Consider the following 15686-nt stretch of genomic DNA (forward strand, 5'->3'; position numbering starts at 1 on the left):
AAATTTTGAAGGCAAGAGGAGTGGAGCGAAGGTTTGAGATGGACAATAGTTGCCAAAGAACGATCCAATTAAGGTTCATTGAGCAAAAGAAGCAGAAGCCAATGGGGTTTGCTTTATATTTCTCAATAGTTTTTAGGGACCAACTTACAATTTTCTCTGATTTAAATACGTTGTCTTCAGACAAAACTTGTTTATTTAACAACTACACTACTTAAAATGCATATATTATAAGTACTGTTGGCCTTTCGAGAAAGCCAAACTCACTTTTAAAAGCAACTACTTGGCTACTTGCTTACTTCTTTCAATAAGTGCAGAAAAACTCAACTTCCATGGCCTTGATATATAATTAATATCACATATATGTACACATCTTTTCGCTTACTCTATTCTGGGAAGATTGAATCCACATAGTTTTCCAGCAATGAGTAATAATGAATATAGAAAAAACAAATGCAAAAGCTTGCCATAGCAATGAAAATAAAGACGAAATATATTATATATGCAGTGTTCAAAACAAAAGAACAGAGAAAACGAAATATGATGAAGACAAAACGTCTAAGGGCTTCTTGTGCTAAGAAAAATCTACCAATATTTGAACCTCCAAGGCAACTTGAAATCCCAGTTCCGGATTTTTAATTCTAAATAATTGCAGAGCCTGTAATTGCTCAAACTAGACAACTTATTTTAAATGAACCGACAAGAATATGTCATGTCTTCTATTTTTATAAAATAAATTTTAAAAGAATTTCTTCCACCAACCACCCCCTCAAGACTTTTGGCCGTGCACGGTGGACAAACCCCAAGCCAACTTACAAGGTGGGAAACCACCCTTAAAAGTTTCGAGGGAGTAGCCAACATTAGCTTGGGAAAAGTTGACCAGTATTAAATTCATTTTTTTGACCATCACACTTCAAAACTTTTGAAAGGCTTAATTCTCTTTGGAGTGGTCAAACCACCTACAAAGGCTTTTATGGGTGGTTAGTCACGCTCTCTCCAAAGAGTTTTGAGAGTAATGTAGCTACCCTCAAAAAAAAAATTTTTACAACTGATGTGCAAAACTTACAAAAAAAAAACAAAAAAAAAAAAAAGGTTTAACCGTGGTCGACAAGTACCTCTTAAGATGAAGGGCCTGCAATTCTTAAAATCTTAATCGTTCATTTAAAATAAACGCTTCTTTAAAGAGGCAATCAACAACCCTAGAGCTTAGATTGGAGGTGGTCATGTCCCCTAGGCTAAAATGAAACATGATCTTCTCCAGTTCATTTTGTCATAATTTTGCTAAAACGTATTGACTCTAAATAAATGATGCTGCATAATTACCATATTTGATTAAAATAAAATTTTAGAATTTACAAAACCTACAATTTTAACAATTAGAGAAATGATATAAATTTCATCCAAATTAGTCGGAAAGAAATATTCTCAAACCCATTTAAAATAGAACAAAGTATTTATAAACATTTAAAACGTTAGTCTAAGTTAGTAAATTGCTATTAATGATATTAAGAATTTAATGTGCGTTTTAAATGTTTATAAACAATTATATTTTAAATAAATTGAAAGAAATTTTTTTAAAACTGATTTGGAAGAAATTTATGTCATTAAAAAAAATCCATTCAACATAATCCACAATAAGTGAACATGTCATATGGGCATAAATTAGAATGCACGCACTTCAAAAAAAAAAAAAAAAAAAGAATGCACGTAGGTCCCACATGAGAACAAGGTAGGCCATGTAATCACGCCTTTGAATTCTTAACAATTCAAGTGGCCGGGTCTAACATCAGATTAGGCAGCTCATTTAATCAACTAATCATGTCATTAATTTGACTTTCTCTTCTTTTCTTTTACTGTCATAACCCCTCCCCCACAAAAAAACAAAAACAAAAAAAAAAAAGGCTGGTCAATCCGAGAGATATACGTACCTTTGCAACCTTCACCATTGATGCTTCCATCCCTGCAAAAGCACAAGAACTTGTCCTCCTCGCCTGTGTTGTTGTACCCACAATACCCACCGGAGCTTTCACAGGCACCACAATCCTTAAGCGGCTTCCAATCAAGCGCAAATCCATTCTTTATAGCCCCAGCAAACCCCCCACTACTCAAATTGCTAGTATCAATCTCCGTCTCCATCACAGCGGCCACCACCTTCTCCTCGCAAATATTTGCCCAGTCGAACCCCGCCGTCTCCTCCCCCTCGACAAAAACAAACGACGGGTAATTCGTATTATACCCCTCCAAGCACCCGATGGGAGGCACAGATGTTGGGTACAAGGAACTACAATTAAAGTAAAAACTGAGGTTCAAATCCGAAGTAGAAAAATTCAATGGCAGCGTGCCGAGAGTGATGTTGTGACGCACCCTCGGACACGATTGGTTTGCGGCGTCGATGTCGACGAGGGTGAGGGTGTAGTGAATATAATCTATTTCGGTTACGTAGTATGTGTCGTTGGGCAAAGCAAGTATAGGTTTCTCGTCGGCGGACGAGCACGTGAGACCAAAGCCCTTGTAGCCGCAATATGATTTATCGGAGGTGGTGTTGTCGCCATACAACCAAAAGGGGTAGAGGATCCCAACGTCGCCGCAATGGTTCGGAGCGCATAGTGGTGAAAAAGAAGTAGAATTGGTGAATATGGAGTTGAAGAAGAAGAGGGAGAGAATAAGGAGGAGAAAGCTTAAAGGGTGTGACATTGTAAACAAATGTTGGCTCTTCTCTTGAAGTGGGTAAACTCATATATATATATATATATATAGAGAGAGAGAGAGAGAGAGAGAGAGAGATTAATTTAATTATAGCACATAGACTACATATATAGTCTAGGGTCTGAGTGGTTTGAGTTAAGATAACTTTATTTTGATTAATTTATGATGTTAGAAAAACTTTTTGAACTCTTGTAAGTCTGCAACCCCGTTTTGACCAAAAAGTATTTTGCTGCCACAGATGAAGGAATGAATCTTTTATGAGTAATAGAAGTGTTTTTTTTTTTTTTTGCCTTAAATTAATTTCGAAAACATTTTAACAAGTGGTTCAATGACATATATATTAAAATGTGTGGGTATATGTTGTTTGTGCACTTGCTCTTAACATAGTATACAGGCGGCCTATCCGGCGGCAGAACTGGAACTTTTAGTTTGAAAGGACAAAACTTCTAAAAAAATATTTGAGGAGATAAAAATTAATTTTTAAAGACTTATTTTATAAAACTATATATATGTTTTTTTTAAAAAAATTTAATTTTTTTGGAGACCACCTTATGGCTTTTGCCTTTAGGGGACCCAAGATGGTTCCGCCCCTGGCCTACCATTGTTAAACTCTTGATGGTTTATTTAAAATTATAGGTCAAAAAGTTTGCAATATCAATTATCTTGAGGCGAAAAAAAAGATGGCAAACAAATATTTCTTCATCCAACCATCAAAGATGGTGGCCGGACAACTCCTAATTGAAGGCTAGTTGGAGTCGGATGGCCAGAGACAAATTTAGGGGGGAGGACTGGCAGTGGCCCTATCCCACCCCCCCAAAAAAAAAAGAAAAATTACAAGAAAAAAAAATTTAAGATATTTTTTGCCAATTGATTCCTCCCCAAAAAAATTTTGACCCTTGGTCGCCTCAAATTCAAAGTTGGCTCCCTCTAGTAGACCACACCAAAACCCTAAGAAATGGTTGAGAGATGATCAAATCACTACCAAATGCTTTGGATTTGGTCGGAACATTATCCTTCGAAACTCTTATTCTCTATTAAGTCATGGGAATATGGTTGGTTACCTCTTTAAAAGTTTTGCAGGTGATAGAACCTATGTAAAAGATTTTGAAAGGTTCGACAAACCCCAAAGCCGACCACCCTTAAATCTCTTATAGGAATGGCTTATTACCTCAAGAACTTTGAGGGTCGTTTGAAACACCTCTTGGAATGATTGGCTGAAGAAACTTGTTTCTACAATTTTTTATTTTTTATTTTTTATTTTTTTAATCTTAAAATGGATTGCATAGTGGCAAGCCTTAAGAATTACAAGAAATCCTGATTTTTCATTGAATTTGTGGAACAATTAAAGCACATAGTGTTAGGCTATGTGAAATTTGATTTGTATCTGACATTGAAAGCGTCACAGTTTAAATGGAATTTTTTGTTAGGCTTAGGTCCTGTTTAGGATTGCTTTTGAGGGGCCTAAAAGTCCTTTCAACACTTAACAAGTCCGTTTGAAAAAAAAAAAAAAATGTACTCCTTAGGTAAAAAAATTAAAAGTGCTTTTATGGGTCTAAATAGCCTAAAAATGACCAAAACGCACTTTTGACAAAAGCTTAAAAATGAATTTGCCCAAAAGCTCTTTTTGACAAAAAGTTCTATTTTTCAAACGCAATCACAAATAGGCTCTTAATATATTATAATTGGCCTAAGCCGGAGTAATTGGGGGTCATATTTATAGTTGCTTAAGACTTTAGGCCGGGCTTTGTATGGATGTAATTGATGTCTGTTGTATTGTTTCTCAAAAAATGATAAAACATTGCTGAAACTCTATAGACATAGTTCTGAACCACATAAATCGTTGTATTATGTGATTACTTGTTTTTGCTTTTTCTGTATTTTTCACATCTTACTGATTCTCAAAGATATGATAGAATTTCTAACTCATAGTCTAGGGTCTAAGTCGTTATACTTAAGATAGATATATATTTGATTTATGATGTCAGAAAAAGTTTCTGAATTCTAATAACTCAACAACTCCATTTGGACGAAGAAGGATTTTGGTGCTGTATGTAGGGAAGGAATCTTTTATGAATAGTAGACGCGGTTTGTTTTTGGATAGAAAGAATTTCAAGAATAAATCGTCAACTTTTTTTATTATTATTTTTTTTTGTCACGACGGCTTCTATAGGATTAATGAGAATAACATTCTCTCAATTTTAAATAAAATAAATAATATTTATTTTATGATTAAAATTAATATAATATTACATTATTTAAATATTTTAAATGATGTATTAATATTAACTTTATATATATCGTTAAATAAAATTTATTATATAGTAAATATTTAAAGTTTGTGCATTTAACTATGCATGTAAAATTGATCTTAGCCTATTTTTAAAAATATTTAAATAATATAGTATTAGATGTACTAATTTTAAATTTTGATTATAAATATTTAAAATAAAGAGGATTGTGTTCCTAATGCCTAGGCTTTAACGTAGAAAACAAGACAAAATAGAGTTTCATAACTTTATTGTGTAGTTTATTTCTACAGAAGGTGCAGAGAAGGTTCTTAAAAGGTGCAAAGAGATCTTTGTATACTTGGAAGTCATAGTGGAGTCCACCCAAGAGAGAATGGAAATAAAATATAAGGAGACGTGTGGCGTCGGCATTTCTTTGATTTTTCGTAAGCCTAAATCAATACTTTAAGAATTTCTTCTTCTTTTTCTTCGTGTTTTTCTGCCTTCTGGGGAAGGTGGAAAGGAAGTGGAATTGACCACAAGATGCAATCCAGCAAGCTAAATTTGGCACTCAATAACAATATTAATTGCATAAATGACTATGATAAAAGTATAATTACGATATGACCACAACTGTAATTTTGTCATAAATATTGTTGACTATTATTAACATTGTTGAGTCAGTTGATCTATCAAGAAAACCTGCAAAGAGAAAGAAGGTCAAGTATTCGTTTTGGAGAAGGAAGGAAGTTAAAAGGAAAATTGGCGAAGAAGATTGATTGGCTAGAATGGACGCACCTTGTGAGTGATCCCCTTCCCTCCTCTTTATGAAGTGTTTTCCTGCGCTTCGTTGATTTGTAGGGAGTTTATAAGATAGCTGATTTAATGTTGTGGCTCGCACTATGTTTGGCACACGTACATTCTTTACTCCTCAAGAATAAAGGAGCGTTAGCAGTCCAGGAGTAGACACAAACTCTCTTTATTTGCATTTATGTTATGTTTGTTTTTGTTTTGGAGCTTTTGTCTCCTTGCTAGTGGTTTCTGTTTTCTCCACATGGGGTTCTAGAAGGGCTGAGGGGTCTCTCGAGGTTCGTGTCCCTTTCCTTGCAACTGTGCTATGCTGTCTTTGGTTCTGTGGGGATGCTTCTCTTCTGTTTCTCTATTTCTACCTTCCTCAATGTTAGGTCTCTTTTTGTGGAATTTTTCAACGAATGTTTTAGTTGTTCCTTAGGAGGTTAATCTCGGGGAACTTTGCATTTGTAAACCACCAACGGTGGCGGTATTAGCAGTTATTTTAGGAACTAAATTATTTATTTGACTCATTTTCAATTATTCTTGTTTATATGACACTGTCTTTTGGTTGTTTTTAAGCCTTCGTTAGGGTTGCTCACCCCTTATTTTTATTGCTTATAGTGTAATCTCCCATTTCCCTTCCCCCACTTTGAATTAAAAAAACACGTTAATAGGTACAGTCCAATTTTCACGAGTGTTTCCATTTTAGATTTACTTTTTTTTTTTTTTTTTTTGAAATGATTTTAGATTTACTTTTTGATGCTTATAGGAAGATTTAATTATTTAATATACATTTTTAGGATTTAGGAAGCATGAGGCAATGTTGTTATTATATTTTTCTTGTTGGGTTTATTTCCTTCTTTACTTAGAGTATGCTTGAGATTGTGATTGAGAAATCGAGCTTTTAAGTCAAAAATCGTTTTTTAGTAAAAACTTCGTTTTTAAGCTTTTACCAAAAGTACGTTTTCGCTATTTTTAGGCTTTTTAGACTCTTAAAGCACTTTTAATTTTTTTTATCAAACAAATATTTTTTTCTTTAAACGAACTTTTTGAGTGTTAGACGCACTTTTAAGCCCTTCAAACACAATCTCAAACATGCCTCTTATAAATAGATGTAATACTATACTTCAATATTCAATATTCAATATGACGTACATTACATTCTTTGTAAACAGTTGTTTCAACAACTGAAGCTTTCATCAACGGTCTCTATGGAGGGTTGTTTTTTTTTTTTTTTTACCGGTTTTCGGAACCTGTCTGAAGTGTCTCTTGTCTTGTGTTTTAGATTTTCAAAAAACTTGAAGTAAACGTTTTGAACTCTATTTCCACAATTTTCTTTCTTTCTGTTCTTTTTTTTTTTTTTTTTGAAATTATTATCTCGATTTAAATCTTAAACTCCTTGGAAGTTTCTTTCGAGGAAGACTATAAAGACTTATCAGAAAGACTGTAGACCTTTGAACTCATTATATATATATATATATATGTTCATCAATCTTGAAACTTGACTCTGTTTTAAAAAATGCACTATCTTAATCAAGTTACATAATATATAAGTACACATGTGTCTGCCACGTTCCTTTAATTATTTGAAATCTTTTCATTATTACTTTTTTAATTAGTATAGTTTTCTGTATTTCCTTTTTTATGTACATGCTCGGGGGGTGGGGCGCGGCAGTCGAAGTAGGTGAATTAACCCAAATAAAAAAATAAATAAACAACAACAAATGTTTGGTACATTTTCTTTATTTATTCTTTGATTTTGGTTGCTTCAATGAAAGATGAAAGGGAAAATATTGCGACTAGTATTAGATAAACGATTTTGCGACAAGTCCTCTCAAAAGGACCTAATCAAACTTGAGGTCCCTAATTTTTTATTTTTTCCCTCACAACTACTTCGATTGAACCATTGAACTCACACATGGCAGGATCATTGGAACAGTTACGATCTGCTTATAAAGGATCTCTAACAGTTACGCACCATCCTCGGAATCCGATCAATGTAGGTAACGGACTCTTACCGATCATAATGACAGGAGACACGAATATTAACTCTACCGGCCATTACGCCCAAATCCCGGATCCTCCGCTTGGTCATCATAGCCACCTCCGCATAATCAACTATAAAGACCTCACTTCAGAGGTACGCAAAAAGGACTCTAAGCTCTATACTTAATCCGCAAAAACACTAACTTAAGCATCGGAGGAGGAACCACCAACCACCTCCGGCGCGTCCTCTTAACGTGTGCTCTAGTTTTGTAGGTTTGACAGGTAGCACCAGAGAAGAAAGGATTGGCTTGGATTCCCCTTTGGTTCACCATACCGGAACCTATCCCAATACTTTGGCGCCGTCTGTGGGAACAACTAAACCGTTCTTACAAAAGTAGTATCCACAGTAATGGTGAACACAAGGTCAAGAAGTCGAGCCTGCACTGAAGAACAACCAATCTAGGCCAATCAAAGGCCACCATTGGCACATCAAAACACCGGCAACAAGGAGCGCATTGCTTCTCTTGAAGCGCAAATGGCACTTCTAATCGAGCAGAACAAAGACCTGTGCCTCCGATTTCCTCTCCATCTCAAATCAATCAGGCTGAACATTCAGATGGGCAAGGAAATCACGGTCATCGCTCCGATAATCGAGACCTCCATTCTGACGATCATAGCCAACAAGGCAAGAGTCTCCATCCCTCTGCACAACCACACTCACCAAGGCGAAAACTCCTGTAACACGGCAAAACCTCAGCTAATCATGGCTCCGCAAAGAGAAGTAGACAAAGCTTGAGGCTATGGAGAAGACAGAAAAGTACAAGACTATAGTGGTGAGCAAGCTCTTTGCCGAGACGGAGACACCCTTCACTAAACAAGTAATTGATCACCCGCTCCCCAATAAATTTAAGACACCTCAGATCCCAAGCTACAGTGGAGTCGGAGATCTAATCGAGCACCTAGAGAATTACAGGATGCACCTAACGTTGCATGTCATACCCGACGAAATTGCGTGCAAAGCTTTCCCAACTACGCTCTCCGAAAATCCTAGGGAATGGTTTCGAAGCCTGACACCCAATTCTGTGGGTACCTTCGAAGATTTGGCTCGAATCTTCCTTACTCACTTCCTGGGTTCCAGAGAAAGAAAGAAGCCTTCTGAGTATCTACTGATGCTCCACCAGCGAGAGGGGGAGAGTTTGAAGGAGTTCATGATTCGTTTCAACGCTGAAAAATTAAAGGTAGAGGATCCCACCAAGGGCGTAATCTTCTCCGCCATCCACAATGGTATCTCATTTGAGGAGTTAGTAGCGAGGAAAATCGCGAGAAGACAACCGAACGACCTCCAGGAGCTGTTACATGAGGTGGAGGAATTTATTAACGAGGAAGAAACCTTGAAAGCAATGAGGTCAGCTCGGAAGACTCCCAAGAAATTGGAAGAGAAGAAAATGAGGGATCATTCAGGGACTCGACGCTCTGAAACCCTTCAAGAAGAAGTTCAACAATTACAATTTCACTCCGCTCAACGCCAACATTTTCGAGGTCTTGATGGAAATAAAAAAAGATCTGGAATATCGAAGACCTCCCGGGGCTCCACAAAATCAGAACTCAGATCACTATTGTGAGTTCCTCGAGGTCAATGGGCATTATACCGAAGGCTGCATTACTTTGTGGCATCTCTTTGAAAAGTTTATCAAATATCGTAAACTTGTTCGATTCTTGGGAGAGCAAAGAAGAGCAGCCCCTCCTCGAGAAAACTACGTCCAGGAAGTAAATTACCACCCCTTCGGGGATCAACGGCGTCAGGGACATTATTGAAGCAAAAGTTCTGACCTCATAAATCAAAACAGGTATCCTCGAGAGGAGAGAGCAAGACAGGAAGAGCCTAGAAGAAGGCTTGCCCGCTTAACCAGTGAGCCGCATAATCGAGCAAACATTCTGGAAATCCACACCATAGTTGGCAGATTTGCTGAGGGGGCGAGTCAAGAAGAGTGATGAAAGCCTATGCCTGACAACTGGAAAGCTCTCATGAAGTCTACACTATAGGACGACCAATGAAGTAGTCCCGGAGGAGTGAGATAGTGATTGGATTCTCGGATGCAGACTACGTGGGTATATCGTACCCACAAATAGATGCCCTGGTTGTCACCCTAATAGTGGCAAACCATAATGTCCATCGCATCTTGGTGGATAATGAGAGCTTGGCAAACATTTTATATTGGTTTGCATTTAAGAAGTTGAATCTGGGGCAGGAGAAAATCGTCCCAACCAGTTGTCCTTTGATGGGATTCATAGGGGAACAAGTGCAACCGGTCATATCAATTGAATTACCGATCACGGCTGGATCATATCCAAGGAACGCAATGGTGATGATACATTTTCTATTGGTCAACCGACCATCAGCCTATAATGCTATCATCGGGAGGACGGCTCTCAATGAACTAAGAGCCATCACATCAACTCCGCATCTCAAGATGAAGTTCTCGACGGATCACGGAGTTGGAGAAGTAAGGGGCAATTAGCGAGCTACCTGACAATGTTACAACATCTCTGTGAAAGAATGTCCTATGACCTTGGCCCATATGAGCAGTTGTAAGGAGTATAGATAGCAATTAAAGGGCGGCGAACCGATCGAAGATCTTGAGGAATTCTTGGTCGGCAAGCCTGACATGGTCGTCAAAATTGGATCCCAGCTAGAACTAACTATAAAAGAAAAGCTCGCATCTTTCCTCCGCGAGAATTGTGACGTATTTGTCTGGAGCCATGAGGACATACCTGGTATAGCACCGTCGGTCTTGGTGCACAAGTTGAACGTCGATCCTAGTTTCAAGCCAGTACAACAGAGGTGGAGAGGGTACTCAACTGAGAAAAGCAAGGCCGCTACTGAAGAAGTCAAAAAGTTGCGCGAGGCCGGATTCATTAAAGAAATCCAGTACACCACCTGGTTGGCAAACATGGTGCTAGTAAAAAAGTCAAATGGTAAGTGGAGAATGTGTGTTGATTTCACCGATCTCAACAAGGCATGTCCCAAAGACAACTATCCTCTACCACGGATAAACCAAATTGTTGATTCAACTTCGGGGCATGAGTTATTGAGTTTCATGGATGCATTCTCAGGGTACAACCAGATATCCATGCACGAGTCCGACTAAGAAAAAACGGCCTTCATGACGGACACGAATTTGTATTATTATCGAGTCATGCCATTCAAACTGAAATACGCGGGGGCTTCATATTAGTGACTGGTCAATAAGATGTTTCGGCAGCAGATTGGGCGAAATATGGATGTATATGCTAGTCAAGAGCATACGAGCGGCTAAACACATCGTAGACCTAGCCGAGATGTTCGACACACTAAGGCATTACAGGATGAAACTCAATCCTTCCAAATGCACATTCGAAGTAGCCCTGGGTAAATTCCTTGGGTTCATTGTCTCCCGGAGAGGAATTGACTCTAACCCCCAAAAAGATCAAGGCGATCTTGGACATGCAAGCGCCTTAGAGCACAAAGTAACTTCAATAATTGACAGGGAGGATAGCAGTGCTAAATCGGTTTGTCTCTTGCTCAACCGATAAATGCCTTCCCTTTTTCAAATTTCTAAAGAAGGCCTTCTCTTGGAGTCCGGAAAGTGATAAAGCATTTCGGGAGCTGAAGGAATATTTAGTCAACTTGCTGTTATTGAGCAAACCGGTGGAAGGGGAAGTCTTATACCTGTACCTAGTGGTATCCTCATCAACCATAAGCTCAGCCTTAATTCAGGAAGAACAAGGCGTGCAAAACCCCGTCTACTTCGTCAGCAAAGCCCTGGACGGCGCCAAGGAACGATACCCTCGGATCGAAAAGCTAGCTTTCGCCTTGGTCACATCCGCCATGAGATTAAGACCATATTTTCAAGCGCATACCATCAAGGTGTTAACTGAATATCCCTTAAGAAAAATCTTGCAAAAGCCAGACTTATCAGGAAGGCTAGTCAACTGGGCCATCGAACTCGGAGAATTTGACATAAAATTCTACCCAAGAACATCTTTAAACGGGCAAGCAATAGCTGATTTTTTTGCCGAATTCTACGATGCTCAAGGAGAAGAAGAAATACATCTGGAGGAAGCATGGGTGGCATTTGCAGATGGATCCTCAACTCGAAAGTACAGTGGTGCTAGAGTTGTACTCAAAGGACCCGATGGTAAAGAATGCGAAGCAGCTGTACAATTGAAATTCACCACCACCAACAACGAAGCTGAGTATGAGGCCATGATTGTCGGAATGAACATGGCAAAGGAAACGGGAGTGAAAAACCTAGAAGTCTGAAGTGACTCCTAAGTGGTAGTCGGACACGTTCGGGGAGAACATGATGCCCAGGGAAACAAAATGAAGAAGTATTTGGTGAAGGTAAAGAAGATCATGAAGTTCTTCGACAGAATAACTTTTACAAAGCTGCCGAGAGAACAAAACTCACAGGTAGATGCTTTAACTCGTATGGGCTCGGCTACCGAGGAAAAAATCACGGCGGTTGATCTCCCAATTCAGGAGTTAACTGAGCCCTCGATTATCCAAGCGGATCAAGTGGCGTGCATTGAAGAGAGGGGGCAACATCCAAAATGGGGCCATGATATACTTCAATTTCTCAAGGAAGGCAAGCTGCCCTCTAATAACAAGTTGGCTTGGAAAATTCGCATCCAAGTGGCACGCTATACATTGGTCGACGGGGTCCTATACCGGGGGAGTTACACCCTCCCTCTACTCAAGTGCCTATCAAAGAATGAGACTGCATACTTGCTTAAAGAAATTCATGAAGGAGTATGTGAAAACCACTCGGAAGGAAGAATGCTAGCTCACAAAGTTGTCCGAGCAGGGTATTATTGGCCAGGAATGAACTGAGATTCCCAGGAAATGATCAAACACTGTGACAAATGTCAGTGGTTTGACAGAATATTGGCCAATTCGCCCGAGGAATTAAACCCAGTGGCGGAATAAAAATTGGAGGCTTTCTTCCGTCTGTTCTCACGAATACTAACGAGATAAGTCTTGAGATCTGCAATCCGCCGGTCTCATGACTCAAGTTGCTGATCTTTTCAGGCTATTTAATAGTCCTTCACTTCAACATCGGCCGTCAACTTCGCCAGCTGGTTGGAGCGGTCTGCGAAGCACTGTTCCCATGCCGCCAACAACAAGCATAGTTCAGCAATTTTTGCCTCATAACAGTGAGGAACATGAGAATGAAGCTACTCAGCTAGTGGACAGGACGAGAAAGCGACATCCCCAAGAGGATCATAGGCCACGGAAGTAGCTGATGACTCCGTCTCTGCCAAACTCCCACGTAGAACCGCCTAGGAAATCCAAACGACGCAGCCTGAAATCCGAACGACAATGCTACACGTGGACGCCATGGAAGGTTGTGCAAGATAATGATGACCTCTGAAATCTAAAATGACAGATACCAAAAGGTCCCTAAAAAATTTAATGACCGAGGTTTAAAATTACATTATAATCCTCGGCCATAGGGGGGTAGAACACCCGATCACAGAATATAGTAATAAAGATACTCAAAATCATTCAAAAATTATTCGGAAATATCAAAAATTCATAAATATAAAAAAAAGAGCATTCAGAGTATCGAAAGACATTAAGAAGGTATCCACAAACACCAAAGTTCAAAGTTCAAAAGCAGTTCTAATATATACAATGGAAGCAAAAATAAGAAGAAATTTAAGTATGAGGAGCCGCTCCCACATCATCAGCATCAACATCTCTAACGATCTCAGGACCGAAAGGCTTGGGGGGTAAGTTCATTGCCGGCCGAAACCTATGCACGTTGATTTCTGGAGCATTAGGAACCAATTCTCTACCCGCGTCAACCATCTCATCAACAACAGCAGCAGGTACCTCCAAGAAATTCGATTCCACTATAGCAAGGTCAATGTCAAACTAATCTCTACGGATTGTTAAATACCAATGATTCTCGAAGCCTCAATGAAATTCGCGAGCCCACAGCAAATCCTGAAGCCAAGAACAAAAGACAGATCCGCAAGATAACGGACTGCTTTAGCTTTCCAGTAACGGTACCCTTGGTGAAATTGATTACACTTGGCCTGCAAGGTTACCAAATCACCTACAATCTTCTCGTAAATGTCTTCCGACTGGGATAACTGACCCTCAAGCGTCTCGAAAAGTTTCTAGAAACCCTCTTTGGAAACCCGAACTTGATGAAGCTCTTCCACGATTTTTTCATTCTCCGTAGCCGATTAAGCAACCGTGAGCTTCGCCCCTTGACACATTTTGCTAACTCTTGGTTTTTCCGGTCGGCAATATCTAGGCGCGTCTAGAGTTGAGCATTGGTCGATTTCGATTCACTGAGCCTTAATTTGTTCTCGAAAAGCTCATTCTCCCTTTCAGCCAACAGAAGACAAAGATTCTCCACTTCAGAATTAGGATCTTGTGAACCAGAGGCCTCTGGTTGGTGGCTCATTTTTCGGACTAGGACTCGAACAGTGACCCTCTCATCAGCATACTCCCGATGGCATTCTTGGAATTCTTTATACCAACCCGCAATGAGGATGGAGCACTACACAAGAAAAAAAAAAAAAAAACTTACATCAGAAACAACGAAGATATTTAGAAAAATGAAGTGCAAATAACTCACTGAGTAATGACAATGGATCAGCTTGTCCACAAACATCTCTGGAGTAAGCCAACCCTCTTGTCGGGTATAATCTGCTGGAAGCAACCTGGTGACAGCCGACAATGGGTTCCCACCCAAACCAGAGGCCAATGACCGGATTATTGGCGAACTCTTTCCAAAATGCCCCCTAAGATGTTGCCCTCGATACACGGGAGCCTGGTTGGACGGTTCAGTCGGGGGGTCCATAGGTCTATCCCTGGGAGAAGACGGAGCCCGGGTCTCACGCCGAGTGGCCCCTGGCTCTCCCGGCTCCCGAGGCTGCGCATCCAAAGGAACTACGTGGAGAGGAGCAGCCTCCGCTAAAGAACAAAAAGGCTCTGAAGCCTCATCTGAGCTGCGAGGAGGACTGAAAGTTATTGGAACACAATCCGGTCGAACGGAAGATAACACGTCTAGAAGTTCTCTGGACTTGTCCACACGCCCTTCCTTCAAAAGCAGTTACAGGGGCGCATTGTCCTTGTCAACTTTTCTCTTGGACACCGACACGCCAGTCTCGGCAACCGGAACTAGCGAAACCAAACCCTGAACTCGGGGGCGTGAAGACTTAGGAGCCAAGTCCGAATCTCTCGGAGCAGGAACCGCAACAGCAATCGGCTTGCCCGAGGAAGAAACATTCTTATGTGCTCGACTCTTTTTGCTTCGAGGTAGAGCAAGCAACTTCAAAACCGCTTTGTTGCCAGACGGATTTGACCTTTTGGGATTCCCTTGACGATCTCAGACGACCTTGTCATCTGGAATCTGGTACCCCGGATGTTTGCGCAAAGCGGAGTCAGTAATGATGTTATCAAAAAGCATCCGGTCCGCGGTCACAGGAAGCTAAGAGTACTCTAGGATGTAATTGACCCGACCTTACTGCTCCGAATCTAATACATGGCATTCTTTCCCTGCCAATAAAAAGGAAATAAGAACATTTTAAGCATGCCAAAAAAAAAAAAAAAAACGGAACACTTACATCTCTCTCGGGAAGTACCCCATTCTCGAGGTACGGAATGCTGTAGAGGCAGAACCTCGAACGTCGACGCCTCCCAAGCTCCAGATATGTAGAAGAACTGCTCCGCCCAATGCTTATTATTGGAGTATGTTCTCCCGAGCATGATAAATTGGTTCTTCTCGGGGAACCATGAAAGTTATCGTTTTGGAAGTAGGATAAAAATGAGGACCATATATGTTCAGAAACTTCAGGATCGATAGAGTCTTCCCTGGGAATACGGAAGGCCACAACAGAAGTGTAGGCAAAAAATAATGCCAACCATTTGGCATCAGTTGTATAGGAGCTACTCCCAAAAAGATAACATCTCCCTCACTA

The 15686-nt window shown here is 39.8% G+C and overlaps 2 protein-coding genes across 2 annotated transcripts; one reads left to right on the forward strand and one right to left on the reverse strand.

Moving 5' to 3' along the window:
• Window positions 1–1294: 1294 nt before the first annotated feature.
• On the reverse strand, window positions 1295–2691 carry LOC132185297 (LEAF RUST 10 DISEASE-RESISTANCE LOCUS RECEPTOR-LIKE PROTEIN KINASE-like 2.5). Its single transcript, XM_059599091.1, has 2 exons — window positions 1926–2691; window positions 1295–1308 (listed from the first exon to the last, which is right to left on the reverse strand). Exons 1-2 carry the CDS (start codon window positions 2689–2691, stop codon window positions 1295–1297), a joined length of 780 nt encoding a protein of 259 aa, XP_059455074.1.
• A 5815-nt stretch (window positions 2692–8506) lies between these two features.
• On the forward strand, window positions 8507–10225 carry LOC132185298 (uncharacterized). The gene is made up of 3 exons (XM_059599092.1): window positions 8507–9324; window positions 9554–9680; window positions 9767–10225. Exons 1-3 carry the CDS (start codon window positions 8507–8509, stop codon window positions 10223–10225), a joined length of 1404 nt encoding a protein of 467 aa, XP_059455075.1.
• The last annotated feature ends 5461 nt before the right edge of the window (window positions 10226–15686 follow it).

This window comes from Corylus avellana, chromosome ca6 (genome assembly GCF_901000735.1).
Source record: "Corylus avellana chromosome ca6, CavTom2PMs-1.0".
Taxonomy (NCBI): Eukaryota; Viridiplantae; Streptophyta; class Magnoliopsida; order Fagales; family Betulaceae; genus Corylus; species Corylus avellana.

Bases quoted from the DNA above. Each gene is read 5' to 3' on its own strand.
- LOC132185297 (XM_059599091.1), bottom strand. From the start codon at position 2,691: ATGTCACACCCTTTAAGCTTTCTCCTCCTTATTCTCTCCCTCTTCTTC.
- LOC132185298 (XM_059599092.1), top strand. From the start codon at position 8,507: ATGGAGAAGACAGAAAAGTACAAGACTATAGTGGTGAGCAAGCTCTTT. The intron at 9,325-9,553 runs GTGAGTTCCTCG...AAATCAAAACAG, and splicing joins TCAGAACTCAGATCACTATT to GTATCCTCGAGAGGAGAGAG. The intron at 9,681-9,766 runs GCGAGTCAAGAA...CCAATGAAGTAG, and splicing joins TTGGCAGATTTGCTGAGGGG to TCCCGGAGGAGTGAGATAGT.